This window comes from Mixophyes fleayi, chromosome 8 (assembly GCF_038048845.1).
Source record: "Mixophyes fleayi isolate aMixFle1 chromosome 8, aMixFle1.hap1, whole genome shotgun sequence".
NCBI classification, from domain to species: Eukaryota; Metazoa; Chordata; class Amphibia; order Anura; family Limnodynastidae; genus Mixophyes; species Mixophyes fleayi.
In genome coordinates, this window is record NC_134409.1 from 34,185,598 (window position 1) to 34,206,466 (window position 20,869).

The 20,869-nt window shown below is 36.9% G+C and overlaps 1 protein-coding gene across 2 annotated transcripts in view; it reads right to left on the bottom strand.

Annotated features, from left to right (window-relative positions):
* DPYD (dihydropyrimidine dehydrogenase) overlaps positions 1-20,869 on the bottom strand; it is an 816,112-nt gene that overhangs the window by 673,402 nt on the left and 121,841 nt on the right. For both annotated transcript variants that reach the window (XM_075182332.1, XM_075182333.1), the window contains exon 3: positions 18,377-18,459. In XM_075182332.1, coding sequence (XP_075038433.1) covers positions 18,377-18,459 — 83 coding nt within the window. The remainder of the gene's footprint in view (positions 1-18,376; positions 18,460-20,869) is intronic.

The following is a 20,869-nucleotide window of genomic DNA, read 5'->3' on the forward strand; positions in this document are numbered from 1 at the left end:
TCTCATTCTAGTGAAATTTAGGAATTACTGGCAAAAATGAGGTGTAATAACCAGGGACAATTGCAAGGGTAGAGATAGGATTTCAAAAGTTAAAGGTATAGCAGAATGTAAACACAATATTATTATAGGTGCATTTCAATTTTAAGGGTCTATTTAACAAGACACGACAATATGGAAGATTTTCTATCACTGCTTATCACAGAGATAGAAAATCTTATAATATAAGTAAAAAAAATCATATTTAAAATATGAAAAAATGCTTGATCTAATGAATAAATTAATTTTCTACTGTACAGCATCTGCTATCGCCATTCTGAGATGGCGATAGGAGGACAACGGAGGTCCTGCCGCAGTCCATGGTAAATAGTCGACGCTTTCTTCTTTTCTTCAAGTGTTTGTTAAAGTTAACATTATTTGTGTATATGTAATCTTGCCATAGGAAAAAAAAAAACTTGAGTTGAGAGTCTTCTGATGGACTATATTTCTTGTATAGGGTTTGTGTTAAGGGGAGATTTCAGGCACATTTTAAGCATGCCAGAAAGAATAAAACAGAATTTGCTGATCATGCTTAGAAGTGCTAATTTAAAACAAAACACAAAAAGAATAATCAATTTAAACTCCTGATTCTATTTCATCAAAAGTGTACGTTCTACGGTGTGAACACTTCTCGATGCCAGGTATCCCCTTACATCATGAATTCATTAGTATTTCCAATGCAAATGTCTCCCTGACAAGAGCACTCACCGTTGAATACCAGTTCCCTTCACTGCCAAGACCACTGTGCCTCCTGTGAGCTCAAGCTGATTTCCTTATGGCTAGAGCAATACTTCCACTTACACTGCCATCTGGTAACTTGGTCTCTCTCTAGTGAACACTGAATACTAACGCTCATTTAAATACGTGAACATTTGTGTTTTTCCATTGCAGTTGCCGAAGTTAATGCAAATAGTCTGGTTAACCTCTCCACTTGCATAAAATAAAGATAAATGTACACCGGCCAAGGCTGTTCAGCCATCGCTGTAAGGAGGATTATATTGTTTATATCCACCTTCTGCTATGATAAATGATAAAAGTAAACAGGTTGTGTTTCACTGAAGCATTTGGGATTCAAAGGAAGGTCACAGACTTTCCAAAAGACCCTGTGTGCTGCATCTGCTCTATAGGTCTTTAGTTGGACAGCTCTGCTTCAGACTATTAATACCCTGTAGTTAAAACAAAAACAACATTGGCTGAGACCTAACGGAGCAAATACTGAATTGTGGATCCACAAACAGCCATGTCTGCCAGGCTGAAGTTCCTAAAAATAATTAAATGCTGTAAGTAATTCGTAAATGGCCCCTAAGTGAGATAATACGAACAAAAACATTTGTTATTATATATTTTTTTTCTACAGATATAAAGTAGCATTCAGACATTGTCACAAGCTCATTTTGTGACACACCTTTTAACACACAAATGCTTCTGAACACTTAAGCTGTGAAAATGCTTTCAGAATGAAGGATAATTACATCCTTACATGGTTCTAAAAAGAGATGGTGATATTTCAACTTCTCACTAAAGTAGGACATATCCTTGACTTATGCTATGAGAGGAGAGTATTATATCAGCCTCCTAACAAACTCAATATATTCATGGCCTATCCTATGAGGGTAGAATATAATTTAGGCCTTCTTTAAAAAGTGATGTGTTCTAAATCTCAGTTTCAAGGACATGGTAGTGAGATTTCCAGTATATAATTCTATGCTGGCAGTTGGAGAAACACAGTCTGGGCCCTAAACATTGCACCTATTTGTACTCAACAGAGTGACTTCCTTAATTTCATTAATTTATGAAGAGTGATACCCCACTGTATGATTGCTGTATTTGTAGAAAAGTAAGGTTATTGGACAGAAACTTCCAGACTACTTAAGTGTAAGTTATGTGAAATAAAGCAGTACTAGAAAAGAGTAGGTTCTGTGCTTTCCTTCCTTTGCAATTTAGCAAATAGGACAACCACCCAGATGTGTAAGTGGGGGGAGAAGGGCACAAGGGGCAAGAGGTCTAGGTGTATACAAGAATCACTCTCTAATACACCGAAATTGGAATTTTTGTTTTACCTTTTATATTGAAAAAGAGAGATAGGTTTTTCCCCCTCAAAACCGGGGGAGCTCTGCTCTCCTCCAGCTCCCTGTAATCCCTTGCTCCATTATCACGTATTCCCTGCATGTGCACAGAGCCTAAAATTTTGCCACAAAACTCAAAACTTCTACTTTTAAAATGGATGGGCGTTGGCGCATCTGGCAGCCCTACTTATTCCTCATTGCTGCTTAAGGACAGGACTGAAAGGCAAGGTCCGCAGACTCTAATGATACAGGAAGCGAAAACACAATTTTAATTTTTGATCTCCGCTCCAACAACATACTGGAGTTTATTTATCAGGATCTGTCATTAATACAAATTTCATATTACTGTTTATCACATGCTCAGCTCCCCGGTGATATCGGCCGGCAGCGGTAGGAGGCCTGTCACTGCTCGCCAGGTCAGTGCAGGGTGCCTGCATGTGCACTGGAATCATGGACTTGGGCTTCCAGATTCATAAATATATATTTATATATGTACGTACACACACACATATATATATATATATATATATATACACACACATATACATATACACACACACACACACACACACACACAAACACACACCGTATATATGTAAATGTAAAAAGCAAAAAAGATATCTACTTGCAAAAAAAGCAAAAACTGCTATATTTTAACAAAGCATCTTTTCCTCTTTTTAACCCTAGCTATCTCCATCTTGAGACGACGATAGAGATAGGACTGCTGTGGTATTTGTACGACGCTGTACATGTTAAATAAGACATACTGAACACTATCATCCAGAGGAGGGTTTCTTAAATAGGGAGAAGCCAAAATCCAATTTTATCCCTATTTGATAAAGAACCCTTAAAGTCACTTTAAGACTGTATATAACTAGGCACGATTAATGCCTTGGAAGTAAAACAAGTAGTTTATTTGAGGTTATCCTCTGTTTAATCTGTAGCTACGCATTCTTCCACAGAACATTTACAAAATGAGTTGTGTGACACAAGTGGGTGAGTACAGAATCAGGCTAGAACAAAAGGTCCTTTTTAGCTTTTGACATGCACATACCTAGAAGCGTTCATTGTAGTATATCAACATACACTAAATACTGTAAAATAATGGTGTTTAAAAAAAAAAGTAACAGTTCACTTTACAGTTTTAGTTGCAACTATAAAATAATTTCCAAAGTCTCTTTGTACCGTAATTTCTCCTTTAGTTCTCGAAACTGCTTGGCTTCTCTAGACTGCAATTAGTTCTCTTTGTGTTTTTTTAATTGCCACACAATTATGATTAGAAACACAATTATTCCCATTAAAAGTCATCACCTAATGAATTTTCCAGAATCTCCTGCTAATATCTGCAACCTTAATCTGTTCAATTAAGCACCACTTATTCTATTTTTATGCTCTTATAAAAGCAATGAAATTTTCACCGATTCAATATACTTCTTATTTAGCTAAAATAAATATGCAATTCCATTATATGCCATTTGTAAGGTATACCATACATGTTAATTCCAGCATAGTTCTCTCATTTATTTTTTTCCCCTTTGCTTATTAACTTTATACATGAAACCAAATTAAAAAACTCCCAATTTCAGATATAACACACAATTTAGGTGAAAAGCCAACTGTCCTGCTGTGCTAAACTTTCTGAATCAAATAGAAAAATCACTATTACCAGGTTTTGTTGCTGTTTTACTATCTGGTAATTGGAATACACAACAGGAGCTGTGTCTGTTTTATAACATAACTTATTAAGAAAGCATGATAACTTTGGAGTTACACGCCATTCCTACTTAATATAAAGTAATATTAGATTATCTGCAGGAACAAGAAATCCAGATACACAGTCAAAATAATCGCATGTAGGAATAGAATGTCCGATGCTACTATCTGCCCCTCTGCCCCTCAAAATATCCAATAATCATCTACTCAATCAGTGACAAAAAGCAGTGGAGATAATATGACCACAAATTTTTACTTAAATTCTGGCATTTTAAATCATAAGGGGAGGGTTGTTCCGGCCAAACAATTGTCCCCATGGGCCACATATACCATGCATGATAACCAAGACTCAAGAGTCACGTCTACAGAGTCCAATCAACTGGCCACCTAACACTCTGTTCTGGTAACAATCAAAACCCAGGTATAGTAAGCCAGAAACCACAGGCCAAGAATCCCTCTAGGATCATTACCCCCACCAATACTTAGGGTTCCCATTCAATATAACCGTACCATCCCACCTTTTTTATGCACAACCAATAAGCCCCCTCCCCTTAACCGTAACAAAGGCTGTGACAAACATTATATGTAATAGTATCTCCATTATCTTCTTTTTTTCCCTTTTCTTTTTTTTAATAATTTTTTTACATGTTGTTGCAAGATCAGGTTAGGGGTACCATCTCCTGGGATAACCGGCAGCACTTCCCATGCAGCAGTCAAGTAATAGCACACCAGTCCAGTGTCTTGGTACAAGTAACCACAGCTAGTTTTATTTAGCAGCATAAAATAAACAAAACATAACATAAATGCTAGCCTGTCCGGGTCTAACAAACAGTATTCCCTCCCTAAGGTGGAAGGACCTAATGTCCCACACAAAATAACTTACAAGTAAAAATGGCCGTGTCTCTCAGCAGGCCTCTGACCTGTTTCCTAGACTGATAAAACAGTCTCACAGTGTTTAATTTCTCTTAATTAGCTAGCAACTGGCTAGCAGGTTGGACCCGAAATGGACCTAATGAATGAATCCCGCCCTTATCGCTCCATTCATAACCCCAGGAACCATTTCATCAGCTTACTGAAGCTGAACCACTGTCTGGAAATCTTGTTTCCAAATACACACACTGTCCATGGAGATCTAAAACACAAACAACAGAAACCTGGGACATATGTATCTTCCATTAGCAACTTTCCCAAGTTTCCCTGTCACCATATGTTTTTGTTTGCTATCTCTTGTTTTTATCATTTGTTTTTTAAACAAGTTAATATATTTTTTTACATTACTTTTTGAAAAACAAACATTATAGACAAACAGGGCTTTATTCATTAAGGGACATGGATGCTGATACGTGCTGTATTTTGTGCAAAATTAAACTGTGAATGCTCAAAAAAGGATTGTATGCCAGTGATTGCAAGTGCATCTGAATCATCTTCGTATGCAAAGGACACTTCCGACTACCTATGATTTGAAAGGTGGCATGGGGAGGGAAGAGGTGTATGCACAATGTACAGTAAGGGCGTGCCAAGGTTGAACACATGCACATCCTTAGGATTTAAGCTTTGGGCATCTCTTAGTTACAGGGATGTCAACCTTATCACTTGCACCAAATAGAGGGCAAATGTATTTTATGTACAGTAGGCATTAATAACATCCTGATAAATGTATTTCATTAATGATTATATTAACAGGTGTCATGTATTTAATAATTATTAATATTTTCTGTACGTTCTGAAGGAACTTTATATTGCACATATGCATAGTGCATATCCTACATTGTGTGGTGTCTGTCTGCATACGGCAAGTGCCGTATAGGCGGAGCTTATTTACCTCTGCATTCAAGTAGAAATGATTATTAAAATCCTACTCTTGTTAAATACAGGCATACCTGCTTGCACTTGCCACCCGGTTAAGGAAAATATAAATTGTGTTCACTCGTGTTCCTTAATGATTTTGGCTCACAATGTACAACATAACAAAATCAAACAGTGAAAAACAAAACATTGTACCTCACTCTTTTAAAACCTATGCTTGCTAGGGTTCTCTCCGTGGGTTGGGTACGCTTCAACGATGACGAGAAATCTGACACAGAGAAGACCTACAAAACAAAAACGATTTCAGGAAAAAATGTCGGGACTCCGCTGTTAACAGATTAAACAGTTAACCTGTGGGGTCCCGACATTGCCGCTTTAAATTAAAATTCACGCCGGTCGCACTGACGTCAGACACTACTGCCGGAGAGCTGTTCATTCGGAAGGAGGTCCTGTCAGCCTTCTGCTGACATCGGATATCTGCAGAGTTGGTTTTCAGGTAAGTCTGTGTATATTGCAGTCGTTTTTTTCCTGCAATCATTTTTGTTTTGTAGGTCTCCTCTGTGTCGGATTTCTCGTCATAGTTGAAGCGATTACCATCGGCCTCCGTGAGTTCTTAAGGAAAAAGAGGGAGCTGAATGTTCCTTTTCTCTTACATATACCCTGCCAGTTATGACACTGCAGAACCTCTCCTCCATTCACCTCCTTCTCCTACGCATTTGGGGGTGTTTTAGAGGTTTTGTCAGAGATAGGGCATCCCCCTATCTATAAAGGGTTTAACGACGATGACAGCACTGTTAACACCTAGGGGCATGTAAAATGTGCTGTCCTTCTCCGGCGATAGCCTGCCCCATGCAAATGGGGCACATCTCTCAAATCTCATTTGCACCTACTGATTTATTACCCCCTCCATCTAGAGTGTAAGCTCTCATGCCCAGGGTCCTCTCATCACTGTGTCTCATTTCTGTCTCCCTCTTACAACCCTGTTGTCTTGTCTAAAGCTGAATCCTCTGCTATCTGCTCATTCACAAGCATGCAGTTCATACCTCTACCCATGCTAGCTGTCAATGGTAGCCCCTGACTTATCATTGTATTTATGTCCTATCTGTAAGAGGAATGTCAGAGCTACAGAATCTATGGCACATTTGTTGCCGTAGTACATGTATTGCCACAATCCTTCTTCTGCTATTGTCATCTCAGGATGGGGTACCAGTTCTACTGTGCATGTGTGATCAATCAATAGCGGTGATGTAAAATACAGGTGATGAGTCATAACTGTGCTTAAGTCATGTCAATGAGTTACATGGAGACTGCAGATTGCACAACTTTCTTGCACTACTGTAAGTTTATTCAATGCTAAATTGTAGATTCTGTTCACAAAAATGCTAAGTTGGCTGATAAAAAAAAAATGACTAGATTAAGAATCAGTATTAGTGGCTCAAAATGAAAAAAACTTAACAAAACAAGAAAATAAATACACGTGGTTACTTTGTACAAATTAGAGAGAGCAGCAAGCAACATGAGATCAATCTTAATCATGTTAATAACCCCCATGGGCTGGTCAGACCATTTTAGTTTGTAAATGCAACAGGTTAAAAAAAAAAGATCAATCGGCTTAAAAGCACACAGTCCTCCCTGCCAATTTGGTGATTGGTAAAATAATAGTAGAGCACCCTGTTGTGTCAACCGCAGTGTTACCTATATACACAATAAGAAAAATTAGACGCCCATAGGGGGTCTTAATTGACGTGTAATAAAATAAATACACAAGTGAGAGACCTTCACTCAAAAATGACCACAACAGATGATATTTTTTCAGAGCTCTCTTTCTATCTTAAATATGGGGTTGTGAAATAGAACAGCTGAAATATTTAATTGGCTCATCAATTCTAAAAATGACAGAAATGACAAAAATCATTATGAAAGAGTTAAGCATGAATATACTTATTTCTGGGCACATGTTCATTCCCTTATGCTAGTCAGCCTCTAAAAAGCCATTTGGAAGCACGTCAGAAACCAAGCAGGCATATTGAATATGACAGGATTCCAAGAGATATAGCATGGATGTGGGCCCATTGAACATCAGTTTCGTCGCTACGCAGCATGGAGTCATGCAGAGATTAAATAGTGTTATTTAATTTTAAGTGGAGATAGGCAAAAACAGAGCCACAAAAAAGTGTGAAAAATGGATACAATCATTTAGCTGGCTCAAAATGGAAATTCCCAGATATCTAATTTCAGTGTTCTATGATGTAGAATTTCTATATATTTTTTTTTTTTTTTTTTAAAGAGTTGACTATTAAAAGGTCTTTAGCATCAGAAACGGTTGATACGCCAACAACAGATATATATCAGCGGTGGCAACATAATCAACATAGATATAACAAACTGCAGCGTATGAAGCTGTGGATAAACCAATTATAGAAAGTTTTTCAAGGGGTTTTGATACAGGAGAAAAGAGAACAGAAAGTGAACAAAAAGGAGAGAAACAAAAAAGATGAGGAAGGGAGATAAGAGCAAAAAGAGGGGAAAAGGAAAAAGAGTAGTTGCAGAGGAGGAGAAGGTGGCGTGGATGAAACTGCAGCGAGGAGAGGGATAGGTTTTAAGAAGGCAATGACTCTCGTTATGCTATGGGAAGGGTGGTGGTATTTAAAGAAGGACAGCCAAGGATCCCATGCTTTATTAAAAGATTTAAAGGAGTTATTGATTATGCTTGTCATACATTCCATATGGTGAACATGCCACGATCGATTGGTGATAGCCTGGAGGGAGGGAGGCGCAGTTTGTTTCCAATCCATGGCGATTTGGCATGTCGCGGCTGAAATTATTTGATGTGCCAGTTTATTGTAATGACAAATAGCAGCGGGGAATCCGAGGGGCAGAAGAAAAAAATTATTTTCAAGTGGGATGTCAATTTGAATCAGGGATTGGATTAGTTTCTTAATGTTGTGCCAAAATTGGGTTAATTTTGCGCATTCCCACCAGATGTGATGGAATGTACCCACGCCAGCACCCATCTGAAGCATCGGGTAACATCTTGCAAAGTTGGGTCAGGACATAATACCACCTACATAGGAGCTTATATACATTTTCTTTGATCTTAACTCATATTGAACTGGAGGCAGATTTTTTCCCGTATGTCAGTCAAGTCTACATCATCCAAAGAGCTACCCAGATCTCGCTCCCATGCCAACTTGTGGGGGTCCAAAGTGGACTCGGATGGGTGAGAGAGCTCAGAATATAGTGGAAATTAAGTCAATCATAGTGAGTGGTCGTTCAGGGAAGTGTGATTTGATAGAAGTATGGAAGTTGTGAATCTGGAGATACTGGAAGAAGTACTTACATGGGATACCTATGGCTGTTTGAATTAATTATGGAAAAGGGGTAGAGCGGGATATATCTTTTAAATAACGGAAACTCCAAGACTGCCAGGCGGAAAACTTGGGGTAGCAAGCTCAGCAGGATTTCTGGGGAATTAAATAGAGGGATAATCGGAGAAGGATGCCTAGAGAGACCATATCGCCTGGATGCAAAGTCACAAATTGCTAAGGAGTGTGCGACCGTGGGATGGGTCAGTACTCGCTTGGGACGGCAAGCCCGTGGGAGTAGTAGGCATGAGAAGACCCAGACCTTCAGCCACAACAGATACCCAGACCCTGGAGGCCGCATGGCCGCACCATAAGGCACATTGAGTGATATTATCAGATAGATAGTAGGGTTTGAAATTGGGGATTCCAAAATCTTGGGTGCAGGTGGTGTGGCTTCTTTGGGGCTGGGAGGTGAAGGGGACACAGTAATGCCAGATTCATGCCCTACAAAGGCCCATGCAGCACTCGCTCTCCTGATACCCCCTCTCTGCTCTGGTAACAGCAGAGCGGAGTCCAATTCTAAGCAGAGCATGTGAACTGATTGCAGGCGCCCAATGGCACAAGCTTTGAAATGGCCCTGTCTCTGTTCTTTTCAGAGCTAAATGGGGGCCCAGGATGTTACATTGGCATTGTTGGGCACCTATAATGATTTACTATAGGGCCCAGTGATTAACTGTTCCGCCTCTACTTCCGGCCATATGTTATTCCCTGATTTTAGAAGTGATATTATAATACATGTCTATTATTTAAAATATATAAGCTTTGTTTCTACAAAAACAAAAATGAACTTTGCTAACTGCCTTTTCATACCTCTCTCTAAGAAGATGAAGCAATAACAATGTAATAGACAGTACTATAGCCCACTCTTCAATAGTTCAGATTTTTACAGAACTATCTATGTTTCCAGTGAACAAAAGGGTCAATCATACAGTAATACAGTATGCGGATAGATTTTGGAATGTTGAGAGTTATGCCAATGACAAAATATAGGCAGGAAAATATTTCTAGGATAAAGGTTATCTTCATTTAGATGTTGTTTGCATTGTACTATTAAAATTATCTATTTTGCTATCAAATCAGACAATTTTAAATTCACAAAACATTATAAAGAGCATATTAGAAGCTTTCTAGTTATTATAAGGTGAAAAGCAGTAAATGTATATGCGTAGATATGAGCAAATTTAGATTATTTGTTCCCCTAATTAATTTGAGCTATTGCCACATATTTCATATAATAATTTTCTGAAGCTAGGAACGGTTGCTTTTTTCTACTAACATATCTATATTTACTTTTCTAGAAGTGTTTGCTGCACATTAGACCCACCTCCTAATGTCTGACAAAAAGTATCTGGATCATGAAAAGAATCAAACATCTTTCTAAATATATCTTTACTGCCAATGATGTAATGAAGTAATTTTATAGGTGGATACTGAGTTAATGTTTAGCCCCGTTTGCCCTGCCAGCTGGCTGGTCTGCCTGTAGGTCAGCCTGACCTTTCCTATACCTCAACGTGGGTTAAATATATAACCTTGGCAGATAGTGGATGAAATACACAACCTTTAATTATAACCATAAAAAAAACATACAGCACATAGAATAGCAAATATGTAACAATACTTGAGGGTTTACCACATTGCAAACTGCACCAAAGTCTTTGTTTCAGTCGCAATCATGGTTGCTGAGCCGCACTCTTACCTCCCCTACCCATGTGAGAGCGACTGATATCTTTCTAGTTTTCTCAGGTCCACAAAGAAAGCACAGTTTGTGGAGGCTTTGATGGCCACTCGAGCACCATCCTGGACCACTCCGACAAGGGTAGTGATTTCTAGTCAGCACTGTCCTGAAGAGAGACCAGCTCTGCCCTGTATCTGTCTATTTAAAGCACTTTAACTTACCAGGCTTTGCCTGTGGACCTCCAACAGTACTCAGCTCACTTGCAGTGTGTGGTTCCAGCAAACCTAGATGAGGCTCAGTGGGATACCTTTAGCAGGTATATAGATGCAATGGCCAAATGCATATCATAGTTCACAAACAAAAAGGCATGTTTATACAAAAGTAGCACTGTGTGCAACCCCACCTGTCAACATTTAAGAATGTTCAATAGATTTAAAATAACATACATGGTTAATAGTAATATTGAACACAGTTTGGGACAGAAGGTGTGACCAGCAAGCTAAACCCCTATTCTCAAAGTCCTAATGGTCCTATCCCATCTGTGTGTTTGACTCAGGTAAGATCATGTATTGTATGTATCCTTCAAAATGGGTTGCACATGAATGTGCAGTAAGTAGGACATGATGAAGCCAATCAGACCATAAGAATATTATAGCTCAACCAACTATTTTATGACACTGCAAGTGGGAGGAGTATGAGTGGTGTAGGACCATGCCCCATAGCAAAATTTGTATGGGGGACTGAATATGCCACTCTAGCCCCTCTCAGAGCGGGGGTGTCTTCTGAGCATATGTTGTCCGGCGCATGCATTATCTCAGAAGAGGCCACACCGCATACATGCTCTTAAGTTCCGCTCTTGGGTTGGGTCTGGGTCAAAATGTAGCCAAATCAGCATCTAAACATTAACAATACCACAAAGACTGTTGTGTCAAATGTAAATTCAAAGCAATTTACTAATGCAATAAAGTATTTCAACAAATAAAGTATAGTCTACTTCAGAAAATTAATAAATTGCTGCATATTAATCCGAATTAATTATTCTATATAATTAAATATTTTAAGCTTACCATTGATCTTTTTATCCTTGGTAGGTACCTATGAGTTAGACAGAAGTATTTAGCTGTATTTTATATAGAAAGGCAGCTTATAAAACAGTGTGGTGAAGGAAAAGCTCTTTAAACCTTCATGATCCCCCCACAGTTGGCGATGTTCTCAAAGGAAACAAAATCATATTTTACTTTATCTCATAAAATAAAATTACAATGCTGACATGAAAATGAAATTATTTATGTTATCTAGCATATTATACATGAAAACCCATGTAAGCTTGGATAAGCTCATAAGCCTTTGTAAACTTGGTAAAAACCAATTCAGTATAGCTATCTGCTGTCAAAATGTGGTAAAGTATTAAAAATGTCTTACACTCTATCAATTTGAAATATATATATATATATATATATATATATATATATATATATATATATATATATATATATATATATATATAGTAACAAAACCGCAACCTTTCTTATTGCACCTTTGTCACCTTCTGTTGCAAGAACACACAGCAGATATCAGCAACACGAAACTTCTTGTTTCAAATCAAATATATTTATTGTTTTCATCACAATAAATAGCACTTCTTCTGTCAGGATGACACCAGCAAGCAACTACCTTTGCCTGCACCTCCTGGTGACCCTAAACACTAACTAGACACAGTACAGCTCCCTACTGACTGGCCAACTAGTTCAGCGTCAGTCACACTAACAATAGCACAACTCAGGATTAAATACACATGTCTACTCCCACAGGCTTGGATGACTGACAGGCGACACTCCCACCTTGTCTTTAAAGGATGGCTCCTCAGGTGTTCTGTAACGCCTAATCAGCACAGCCACCCCTATCAGCTCTGTGGAAACAAACACGTTAAAGCATGCAAGTAAATTACGCTTTACATTTACTTTACCACATGTCTCTGACCTGTACATTACTGAACTTAAGCACAGTGCTACACCTGTATATAACTTGGTCTGCAGCCTTTTACCTGCAGACAGCACCATAGCTAATTCCACTATTAGAGGCCTGTGGAAAACCACTCCCATTGCCACTATATTATATATATATATATATATATATATATATATATATATATATATATATATATATATTTATTTATACATACATACACACATATATATTTCTTCAGCACTTTTTCAAGAAAGAGAAAAAAAAGTGCTAAAATATAGAGTGAGGCTCAAAAGAATCATATTCTGCTTCTGTTATTAACAATGTGCTTGTGAGAATGAAAAATGAAATATTAAGATGACTTTAAATTATCCCTTTATCTGGGAGTATGACTTACTTTAACACTTTCGCTGCCAGCGGTTTTTGCCAATATTATAACACAACAGGCTCCACTATTTTTCCCATGATTTAATGCCGTTTTAGTTTTCCTGCACAGAAAGTTTCCCCAAGCATCTAGTTATTTGCCTTCTGGCTAACTGAAGTACTAATGTTCAATTTAGGACAGTAAGGGAGAAAGTGCTATGCAACATAGGAATTTTAAATGTGACATTGACGGCACTGAACAGCGCGGGCGTATCTAGGCTTTTCTTTTAGGGAGGGGAAGTTTAGCAAATATCAATCAGACCTTAGATGGTGGCATTATAGTGTAGAATTCCCCCCTTATCTCTGCAAGATGACAAAATCAGACCCTAGATATTTGGCAACATTATAATACAGAACACCCCCACCTGCCTAATCTCTATTGGTGTAATTATCAGACCCCAGATCTGTGGGTGTGACCCAATTAAATTACTTGCCCCTCCTGTGCTCTATCACTGTTTCAAAGAGTGTTGTACAGGCCTTGTATCAGCATCAGGCACTCTGCTGGATAGTTCCACCCATTAACTAATGAACGTGTGAATGGCCAGCATGTCATACCCAGTAACTGTAGGGCTGCACATTGCTTGGCTGCAGCTGGCAGCTGAAAAGTAGGTAGAGGTGCCGATTGTGTTCAAAATACAATCCAAGAGGTCAAGCACAATCCCCTGCAGAATGGGTTAAATTTTTCGTTCTACAAATATTCAGTGAAACAAGGACTGAGTGCATTATACAGCCTAAGCAGGTGATGTCAACAAGTGTGTGCTAAGAAATCCTCCTGGACTGGCACCCTGATAAAGTAGAGAGGCATGCACCTAGGGCAGATAGGATGGCATCTCAGATCATGCGATTGTAGACAAATGGAGTAGCTTGTAACATAAAATGTATAACGATTAGTGAAGGAAAAATACACAAGGATATAAAGATCATGTCATAAAAGACAAATGTTTCAAAATAGAAGCTTGTGTGTTATAAGAAATAATAAACTGTGGACTGCAGTTTTTATAAAAACTGTTGATGGGGTTTAAAAGCCTTACATTGTGCAATAGGTACACATTATTTTATACATCTAATAGATAACATATGTGACGCATGCAAACCCAGTCCTAAAAATACAAATAAAGTAAAAATATTTTTTTAGATATTGGGTAAACCACAACATACATTTTCAATAATAAACTATAAGCTTTTTAACTTGTTGTAGTGACTGCAAACCCTTTATATAATACGATTTATCTATTGTACACTGTACATCACAAAAAGCAATCCCCAGCAAAGAAGCTGGAAAGCAACACACATGGGAAGAAGTCATGCTTAGACACATCATGATTATCTCCTTGACATTTAAATTATTTTTGCATGCCTATAAAGTGCGCACTTATTGCAATCACTGCAGTGCTCTTACACTAAGGACTAATGATTTCATTAGTTACTAAAAAATTTAATGGGGTTCCTTAAATAATTTAGCAATTTTTAGTTTTAAGCTGAACACTACTGGAGTGCAAAAAGTGCTAATAATAAATACTATTTATTTCATTAATTCATATACATTTTCCCATGCAGAACTAATGGACCAAAACATTTCATTATCATTCATATATAGTTTATTTTATTTTCATTTAGGTGCTTAGAGTCTTTTACTAAAGCTGGAAATCTGCTCATATAAAAAGTTATTTTCTCCTGGTCTTTCTTCAAACAAGCAGCAACTACGGATTCATAAATTAGTGCATTTGGAAAAGGTGTATCCAGAAGTGAAAAATCAGAGCCATCCTTAACTTTTAAGATAAATGTGGATTTTTTGTAATTTTTTTTTATAGATTTATCCATTTGTTCTGTGATCCTGGCCAAAATATTCCTGACAAATAGATGGAACAAGGATATGCTTATGTGGCCTTATTCATGGCTTCCTCCAGGGTCCTTATTGTGTATTTACAGTTAATTATAATATTGCATTCCCCTAAGCAGCAGCTCCTTTGATGACTGCAGACAGCTGTGACTCATTGCCATCTGACCAGATTCATAAGCAGTTTCGCCACTTACATCAAGGGAGATATTGCACAGATCAGACTTGAATCAATCAGTATGATTGGAATGCAATGCTAATGTATTGAACACATTATACAGATATTTGAGGGTCAGCCAATGACCCTTCACTCATGATCAGGGTGATGAGGCAGCCTGGTTATCTTTCTGTAGGATCAGTTATATTCTGATCATATTTTGATTAGGATTGGGCCACATACTGTATACTACAATGGTTGTATTGACCAAAGAAAAACTGCAACAACATTTTGCACAAATAGAGTTTGGCAGAGGTGTGAAGTTTTGGTCATATAATCTTTGAGTAGTACTTTGCGTTACCCTTCCATAGTGTATTTATAAATTAGCATTTCACAGCATTTAAAGGGCTGTGATGGTGACAGACAACACATCCTGCTGTGTGGTTGGACTAGGACTGGCAACATTGAAGGCCAAATTCACTGGCGAAATGTCCAAATATGTAACAAGGTGAAAATATTGTGAAACGGTTTTTAAATTTTAGCTCATCTCTACCATCCTGGTCAAAGGAGCTGCCTACAAGTCCCTTGACAGCTATACAGAGTCTCCTTGAAACCATGTGCTCACCATTAGCCCTGACTTAATGATTAGCTGACCTCACAAAAAAATGAAATAGAATGTGCAACCATGTGGTTTTAATTGTGTAAAATGCATAAACAAAGACAAAGAGCACCTTGCACACTTTCAAAAAGCAGACAGCATGTCTTAAAGGAAACTACTCTACAGTATGTAACAAGTCAGACCATATCTTCCACACAAGGATCACAGTTCTGGTATTTCTGATCATATCTCTGCCCTGTTTGTTGCACCTCTGCCTAAATCTCTTCATACATTAATGCTACTGTATATAAAGACATAGTCTAGGGGGCTCATCAATATTTTTGAAGTTAAATTTTTTGTTAAATAGATTTTGGTGCCAAAATTATGGGCAATATCTATCCGTTCAGGAGCTTCCATTCTAGGAGATGCAAAATATTTGGTCCATTTTAAAATAATTTCTTGCTTGACATTTTCTTTATAGATTTGCAACTCATTTGAATGAAAATACACAAATCATTCAAGAAGCACAGATGATTCACGCATCTCTATGTACGATACTTTTGAGAAGAGAGCATGAGCCTCTGAGGGGGAGGGGGTCCTCCCTCACCTTCAGTCTTGTATAGTACCAACACTCTGTCTAAGCTGATATACGTGATTGTTCAACAGGAATGGTAAATTCACTTACCAGATGTATGAATAGTAAAATGCTCATCCTCTATAAAGTTAATGAAAATTTGTCTACTTGCAAGATCAATGCTACATTTGCTAAAAGTATAATAATTTAAATAAATATATTTGATAATTATGTGAAAATGTATATTACACATACCATATAATGCAAGATTATTTAGGATGCCATATACAGATGGAGCAATTTAAGGTAAATGGCCTGGCATAAGCTGTACATTACCATTAATAAGTACAATGTAGCACAACCTGGTCCAATGCTCATGTGACATTTGAAATGGAATATTATTTCTCCTTTAAAATCACTCAAATAAGTTAGACCCAAATAAGCTACTGTTGTGTTATACATTTAATAACCAATGATTTCCACAAAACAACACCCAACACTCAATAGGTTCTTATTGAAAATCAAATATATATGCGTTAGTCTAATGGATGCAAATGGATTTGAGGTTTGCACAACAGAATACACTATGCACATTAGTGTTTGAATTATACTAATAATCAATTTTCAATGCACCATTATGTTGGGGAATTCTAGGAAGTAACTCCTCCGGTGGTAAAGTTCAGGAAAAGTAAAACAGCAGGAACTTATATGCAGAAATAATGAAATTTATTGATCAACAGCAATCAATAAATACATAATTATGAGTGACTTCTGTGCTCCATCCTCCATTCTTTGACACAGTACAGGTTAGTAAACATAAGTCGATACACCTCTACTGCTTCTTTAAAAGTGTTACATTAGACTTTTAGGAAAATAATTACACACATATAACAGTATATTGTATTTATTTGAAAAGTACATAGTGGCTACATAATAAAAAATATATTGAGCCATATATGTGGTTATTTTTAAGACTTAAAATTATATCCCTATGAAAATTTTAATTGTTCAGGATTGACATTTGACATTTTTAGTAAGCCACATGTGTGATATACTGGCACGTTATGCCATTATATAAATTGGATATAAACAAGGACAGATACATTAAAAAAAACACTTTAAAAATTGTTTCTCTCAAGCAAATGTAATAATGTAAGATATGCTATGCTTGCACACATGCGCAAAAGTCACTATGATAAGACAAAATGTGTGAAATTTGGGTAATGCTAATTTTAGATGACAGGAGAGAGGCATTTTTTTTTTTTTTTACTTTTTCACTCTTATATTATCTTAACTTATCTTATATTAGCTGGCATGCCAACTAGAAATAAGTCACTATTGCGAGCGACCATATGTTGCTGCAATCTTGTACCCTCTGCTCTGGTTGTGTCGGCAGGCATAATAATTTCACCAGGAATCCCTAACAACACAAATATGGAAGTTCCCCTGTTAGTATGGGGAAATTATAATTATTGTTCAATGCTATGTTTTACCAACTGCATTGCATGCCTGGGGGCCAAATCAAATGGCTCCTGGGCACAGTAGAGGAATCAGAGTTTGTCAGAGACCCAGAGCGCTAGGGGAACAGCAAATGCGCTCTCAATGCATGTTGACAACTTTATTGTTCATTTCCCCCCAACAGACATAATAGTTTCTAAAGCACACACATAGAAAACTTTTGTTGGCATGGTCACACATTTGCTTCTTCCATCCAAGAGTGGCTGTCTGGGCCCTCAATAAATGAGCAACAGTATAATAAAGTGTCCAGACATATTATTTAAAAATAAAATGTTTCGTAAAAGATTTTTTTTTTTTAAAATAAATACAGGTTGAAGCTAAATTATTCAATCTGTGCTTTTTATGCTCCTTGTGGAATACTAGCATTTATATTCATTTTTGGTTTTGAATAAATATAATTCGCATGAACCTTAAGCATTTCAAGTAACCAATTAAACATTTATTTTTCTACTGCGCACTGAGGCTTAATATTTATGCAGCTTTAAACCAAAATGCAGCCTCAAGGGAAGCCTATCTAGTGACAAATTAATGCCTTGGAGAACAGAGCTGAATGGTGGCAATAAACTAATTTGTTCCCCCAATAATGAAGAATGACTTTTGCTTTACCACATGGATGACTGTTGCCATGGTGATTAAGACTTACCTCATGGCTTCTCGCAGCGCTCCTCGCTCACCAAGAGTCGTATGTTTGATGTCATCGAAATTATTTTCCAGTTTCTCACATTTCTGCAACAAGACATTTATGATTAATGTTAGCTGGTTTAGCAATTTCTTGAGGAAATATTGTATGATTTATTAGACTGTTTACAAATATTCAACAATATTCGTGAAATTGACATTACTGAAACGGGAAAATCAATAAAACGCACTAGTAGCTCGCTTAGACAATTGCCAAACAGCACCACCTACTGGGTGGGAGGTCTACATTAGATTGTTGTATGTAGAAAACAGAAGAAAATAGAGAATCTAAATGGATAAAAATGCATTCATTACAATACTACCTAAATTTATCACTGGCAAATGGGTAAACTTCTTTTAAAAGTATATTTTACTGTGACTAAAGTTGAAATGTTACTTTAACAAAAGAGTTTTTTACATGGTCATGTACCCAAAAATCTTCAAGAGTGTCATTGATAGATAAGTCTTAAGAAATCATACACACACAAGATAAAAAGACTAGAGAATCACACATTTTACAGCTGAAGGAATTTGATCAGGGCCACACATTGTAACAATGAAACAAGGTATTATTCAATGAATATAACAATATTTTATAGAAAATGCTTTGAATATCTTTCTTTGATCACACATTCTTTGGAAAGAACTGCCAACCAAATTTGTGAGAGCTGTTCCGTGGCCTATGAAATGAGAAATATAGTCTCCTGAGCTTCGGTATGATGTGACATATCTTTGATAAGTAGGGGGAAAGGATTTGGTGTACTGCATGCATCTTAAACACAAGAAATCACCTTAACAGCTTGGCCTCTGAACGTTAATCCTTCAAGAAATTCTATTGTGAAAAAGCAAAGCAGGTGCTTTTCTTTGGCTCATTTTACACTTCTCTAAAATTCTTTTAAGAAATTCAAATCTAGGGTGGATTACATCTGTCTTCTGTGTGTGGCTTGAAGCATAGGGAAAATATATAGAGCTGCATCGATAGGAGTAGATGTTGCTGATCGCTTTGTCTGTGTAACACAAAACAATCATTTTTTTTTAAAAAGCATTTTCATTTCAAGCAGCTCTGAGATATTTTAGCCCTTTATGTTCTTCCAGAGATACTCAAAGTGTTTGGATATTCTGATTGCATCCTCTTGCACAAAACATTACAAATATGCATAACAGAAGTACGTTGCCGGTATTCTATCACTGAACATGAGGACTGCAGCATGTCTTTATATACCAGTCATTTAAAATATAAATCTTAAAATAAATATAACCACACAGCTTTTAAATTAAAATAAATACACAGCTTTTATGTTGAAGTGGAGAAAGGTCACCATATTTGTATTAAGAAACAAGGTTGTAATTTTTTTGACTGCATGAATTTCGCTCCTCGGTGTGTTGTAGATATTTTCAGTTTCAGTTCATAGGAGGAATCATGATTTTGGGCCAGTAGTCTGACTTCCAGGGATTTAATTCATGATTCAAACAGATTTTAATGTACATTTAATCAATTTACAGTATTTACAGAATTGTTACAAATGACTATGGTGGTTAAAAATGACGATTGTTTTTTTAAAAGTTTAAACTTTTCAATGTTTATCTTAAAAAATGGGTTTACTACCATACATTTACTCACATCAGCTCATCCAATCAGCAGATTTTACTGTAATGTATGGTGCACCATCTCTACGAATAAAGGGGCATATTAATTATAGGGTGAGAAGCCTTATTACCACTGAAAACTATACATCAAAGGGGTACTGCTGGCGATAACCCAGCTATTCTCCTTAAATAGGCATTACCTAGGACAAGTACAGCTAAACTGTTCGTCTCAGGCAACTACCTAGTAAACTGTCCTCGGACTTTAGAAAGGCAAGTTTAGTGTTTCTTCTATAAAGGCTGTAAACTAGTACATTTGTTCTATTTAATGACTACTAAAAACTGAACATAGCACAAAGGCATAGACTATAGTATAGTATTTCCAGATTGTAAAGATCCTTTTTTAGAAATGTTTGTGTCTGAAAATGTCCTTACTGCCCACTCTTTCCATTATATTGTATATAAGATGTAATTCTCGTTTTTATTATATAGGCTCTACAATATCTATTGAATGAAGTATTTGAACTGTTGCAAAAACATATTTAACCCATGTTCAGTGAAAATGTTATGATGGGGCTTCAAGTCTACTACTGGCCACCTCGTATATGTAACAGCCCTAAAGATCTCTGGAAATCATTTAAAAATGTCGGCAAATACATATCTGATTTAGAGGTTTATTGTTTGATTGCAGAATGTGTATAAACATTTAGCTATATACAGGTCAGAGTAGATTTACTGAATAATCATTTTTTTAAGTAGTGAGGCTTAAAAATTATCTTAAAATGGTTTATCACCTTTTTGATCTAAAAGACACAAAAATGTGTACTTACCATATTTACAAAGACAATTGTCTGAAATACAGTTGTATCGTGCC